Source organism: Triticum aestivum, unplaced genomic scaffold (assembly GCF_018294505.1).
Source record: "Triticum aestivum cultivar Chinese Spring unplaced genomic scaffold, IWGSC CS RefSeq v2.1 scaffold160694, whole genome shotgun sequence".
NCBI classification, from domain to species: domain Eukaryota; kingdom Viridiplantae; phylum Streptophyta; class Magnoliopsida; order Poales; family Poaceae; genus Triticum; species Triticum aestivum.
The window spans coordinates 1-4,266 of record NW_025238264.1 but is presented as its reverse complement, the minus strand read 5'-3'; the positions used below and the strand labels follow the sequence as shown (position 1 = coordinate 4,266).

Here is a 4,266-nt window from a genome sequence, read left to right as displayed (position 1 = left end):
TCTACCATTGAACTGGACGACTCTTTTGATGAGACCAGCATGCGTTTTGTGCGTCGAATCCAGGAGTCTGAGGTCAAGGAGGCTTTAAAAAGGATGAAGGGAGGCAAGGCGATGGGCCCGGATTGTATCCCCATTGAGGTGTGGAAAGGTCTCGGGGACATAGCGATAGTATGGCTAACCAGGCTTTTCAATCTCATTTTTCGGGCAAACAAGATGCCAGAAGAATGGAGACGGAGTATATTAGTACCAATCTTCAAGAACAAGGGGGATGTTCAGAGTTGTACTAATTACCGTGGAATTAAGCTGATGAGCCATACAATGAAGCTATGGGAGAGAGTCATTGAGCACCGCTTAAGAAGAATGACAAGCGTGACCAAAAACCAGTTTGGTTTCATGCCTGGGAGGTCGACCATGAAAGCCATTTTCTTGGTACGACAACTTATGGAGAGATATAGGAAGCAAAAGAAGGACTTGCATATGGTGTTCATTGACTTGGAGAAGGCCTATGATAAGATACCGCGGAATGTCATGTGGTGGGCCTTGGAGAAACACAAAGTCCCAGCAAAGTACATTACCCTCATCAAGGACATGTACGATAATGTTGTGACAAGTGTTCGAATAAGTGATGTCGACACTGATGACTTCCCGATTAAGATAGGACTGCATCAGGGGTCAGCTTTGAGCCCTTATCTTTTTGCATTGGTGATGGATGAGGTCACAAGGGATATACAAGGGGATATCCCATGGTGTATGCTCTTTGCGGATGATGTGGTGCTAGTTGACGATAGTCGGGCGGGGGTAAATAGGAAGTTAGAGTTATGGAGACAAACCTTGGAATCGAAAGGGTTTAGGCTTAGTAGGACTAAAACCGAGTACATGATGTGCGGTTTCAGTACTACTAGGTGTGAGGAGGAGGAGGTTAGCCTTGATGGTCACGTGGTACCTCGGAAGGACACCTTTCGGTATTTGGGGTCAACGCTGCAGGAGGATGGGGGTATTGATGAAGATGTGAACCATCGGATCAAAGCCGGATGGATGAAGTGGCGCCAAGCTTCTGGCATTCTCTGTGACAAGAGAGTGCCACAAAAGCTAAAAGGCAAGTTCTACAGAACGGCGGTTCGACCCGCAATGTTGTATGGCGCTGAGTATTGGCCGACTAAAAGGCGACATATTCAACAGTTAGGTGTGGCGGAGATGCGTATGTTGAGATGGATGTGTGGCCACACGAGGAAGGATCGAGTCCGGAATGATGATATACGAGATAGAGTTGGGGTAGCACCAATTGAAGAGAAGCTTGTCCAACATCGTCTGAGATGGTTTGGGCATATCCAGCGCAGGCCTCCAGAAGCTCCAGTGCATAGCGGATGGCTAAAGCGTGCGGAGAATGTCAAGAGAGGGCGGGGTAGACCGAATTTGACATGGGAGGAGTCCGTTAAGAGAGACCTGAAGGATTGGGGTATCACCGAAGAGCTAGCTATGGACAGGGGTGCATGGAAGCTTGCTATCCATGTGTCAGAGCCATGAGTGGTTGCGAGATCTTATGAGTTTCACCTCTAGCCTACCCCAACTTCCTTGGGACTAAAGGCTTTGTTGTTGTTGTTGTTGTTGTTTTGCATCACAGATTTGTATTTGTTCTGTTGTTATCGGTTGTTCTCAAACAGAGATTAGACTGATCAAGTGACCATGGTTAAGGGCAGCAGCGGCAACATTCAATCATAGTTCAAAAGACAATGGACAGAAGCAGTTGCAGAATATCCTCCACCAGCGCAACCTTTACCCCTGCTTCTTGAGTTGGAACAACAACTTGAAAATCAAGATGATGAGCCTCAAACAAATAATTTAGTTCCTCTTCCTGTCGTATTCCGAGGTATGGAATTCTTCGAGCGAGACCCTGCATTGCGACCACAAATTTTGCAATACCCACCAAATCAAAGAGATAGCATGAGAGATCATATTTGTTGCTAGGTCCTATGCAACCAAAACTGAAACACTGTGAAGCTTCTGGTAAAAAGGGCCATCAACGTCTCTTTCAATATGGATAGAGCGGTATATCCATATAGACAAGTCGTATATTTTGGTGTAGTTAGTTCTCTTATGAAATATATATTGTTAATCATATATGTATTTTACAACCAATATGGATAATATAAGTATAAATTTGACTGGAGGCTACAAGTTCTGGTTTGTTGCAGTTGGTTAATTTTTTTTGTGTCTTTGGCCCCCCATGGATTCTTGTCAAGCTCCGCCACTAGGGTCACACACAATGACTTGTTTCCGTATATGGTCCCTAATGAGGACGCCGCCGTGGCGGCACCCGAGCACATGGCTCACAAGGTCAAAGCGCACGGGTAGGGTTGGGGAGGTCCAGGGAAGGAGCGAACACGAAGTGTTCTTCGTGGTACCCGAAGACGCCAAGGAGGGGCGGCTCCCGGTGATGCTCGCAGAACCGGCGGAGGAACACTGGATCTGTTGTGAGGCGCCGCCACTGCTTGCAGACTGCGGAGGCACGTGGGAGGGAGGACGGCTGCGGCGGAAGGCGGAGAAGGATCTCCCAGAGGAGATCGTCATCATCCAGCATGGAGCTGCCGCGGCGGCCGCGGATCACGTGGGCGCGCTCGCGCTCGCCCATGGCGGCGGGACGTACGTGGAACGGCGATCAAAGACACTGCCACGCTCGGGGGCCAAACGCAAGCTAGGTTGGATTTCTTCTTCTTTCGGGGGCTGATCCCTGGCTTTTTTCCTTCCTTTATTTATCTGTGTGTCGTATACGATTTGATCCCGGTCTGGATATTTGAAGGCCTACCCGTGAAGGACTCCCTCTTTCCCCCCCATCCCTCCACGATATAAAACCCCAAAAAGTCGCGGATCAAAACCCCGATTCCGCGGCGTACACAACACCCCTCGGTAACAATCTCGTTTTCTTAAATCCAACCATCCTCCCTCCCGCGTAGAGGAGAAAAATGTCTCGTGAAGAGCCTGAACCTAAAAATGTTGTAGCTATAGGTCGTGAGCCTGAAGAGGGATTATTATGCGGCTCAATGGGGGTAGTGAGTGGAGATCCTATAACACGTCGCTGCAAAGACCTCAGGCTGCCCACTTGTGAAATCAAGAAGGTATATACACTGGTGATTTCTATTGCCCGCTTTTATTCTTGGTACCCACTATAAATAGTTTCATCAGCATCCATATGAATTGTTACTTTATTGACCTATATATATGTGCTTGAGGTACAAAGGTCTAAACTTGGCTTGTGATTTTGGACTAGGCTGGGATTGGAGGCCCCCTTGTTAATTTTGCGGATGGAAATTTTGTTGGCATGAACTTCTATGATGGAAGAACTGACCATACTCCTTTCCTGCCAAGGAGGTATATTTTGAAAGTTTTACAGAAATTGGAGCTCCCTTCATCAGGAAGGTATGTTTTATGTCTGTTACCTCTATCAATGCCATTATCGGGTAACATGTATTTTCTTGACACACTTAATTTGAGTGAAGAAAAAAAACATTTTTCAGTGACAGAGACCAAGGTGTCCAGAGATTGGATTCCTCGGATGATGGGACGAACTACGATGACAGGTATTCTTTCTTTCTGTTTCTCGTGCCGTTCACACCGATTATACAAAACCAACTTACATTGGAAAAATTGGACCGACAGATGGCAAGATGGTACCATAGTTTACTTGGAAGTGGATAGGGGCCTGATTCTGTATTCAAGTTAAGTGGAAGGCAATGCCCTGCAGTCCTCATCGTTGTGGCTTCAGTTCAAGTGCTCCCTCTACTCAGCTACTACCTCCGTCCTGGTTTATAGGTCCCCTTGTAGTTTGTGCCAAATTTTGACTAAAGATTTAACTAATAAAATGTTAATGCACGTCAAGAAAAATTATCTCATTGGATTCGTATTTGAACATAATTTTCAAAAATATAATGTTTGGTGATATGCGTGAATATTTTGTTAGTTTAATCTATGGTCAAAATTTGGCACAAAATATGATGTGGACCAATAAACCCGGACCGAGGTAGTAGCAAGTAATTTGCAGACATGTGAGAGTGTATGTGCAAGTTAGAACAGTAGTATTACACTCTGGATTGTATTAAGAGTTGTGTTCTACTCTGTCTGCTCCTCAATATAACTTCAATATATTCTGTGCTGCCGTTCAAGTGCTTAAATGTGTTCTAGCCACTCATTTGGACAACCGTCGATACTTAGGGCCTGTTCGGAGCCGCTTTCAGAGCTAACGGAGTTCTAGTTAAAAAGTGTTGGGGCGAG

The 4,266-nt window shown here is 46.0% G+C and overlaps 1 protein-coding gene across 1 annotated transcript; it reads left to right on the top strand.

Moving 5' to 3' along the window:
• Window positions 1–2,892: 2,892 nt before the first annotated feature.
• LOC123176618 (uncharacterized) lies at window positions 2,893–3,783 on the top strand. Its single transcript, XM_044590736.1, has 4 exons — window positions 2,893–3,113; window positions 3,266–3,414; window positions 3,513–3,575; window positions 3,655–3,783. The coding sequence occupies exons 1-4, from the start codon at window positions 2,961–2,963 to the stop codon at window positions 3,716–3,718; spliced, it is 429 nt and encodes a 142-aa protein (XP_044446671.1). The 5' UTR covers window positions 2,893–2,960; the 3' UTR covers window positions 3,719–3,783.
• Window positions 3,784–4,266: the final 483 nt, after the last annotated feature.

Coding starts and splice junctions, on each gene's coding strand:
- LOC123176618 (XM_044590736.1), top strand. CDS start 2,961: ATGTCTCGTGAAGAGCCTGAACCTAAAAATGTTGTAGCTATAGGTCGT. Junction 3,415..3,512: donor GAGCTCCCTTCATCAGGAAG/GTATGTTTTATG, acceptor AACATTTTTCAG/TGACAGAGACCAAGGTGTCC. Junction 3,576..3,654: donor GGGACGAACTACGATGACAG/GTATTCTTTCTT, acceptor TTGGACCGACAG/ATGGCAAGATGGTACCATAG.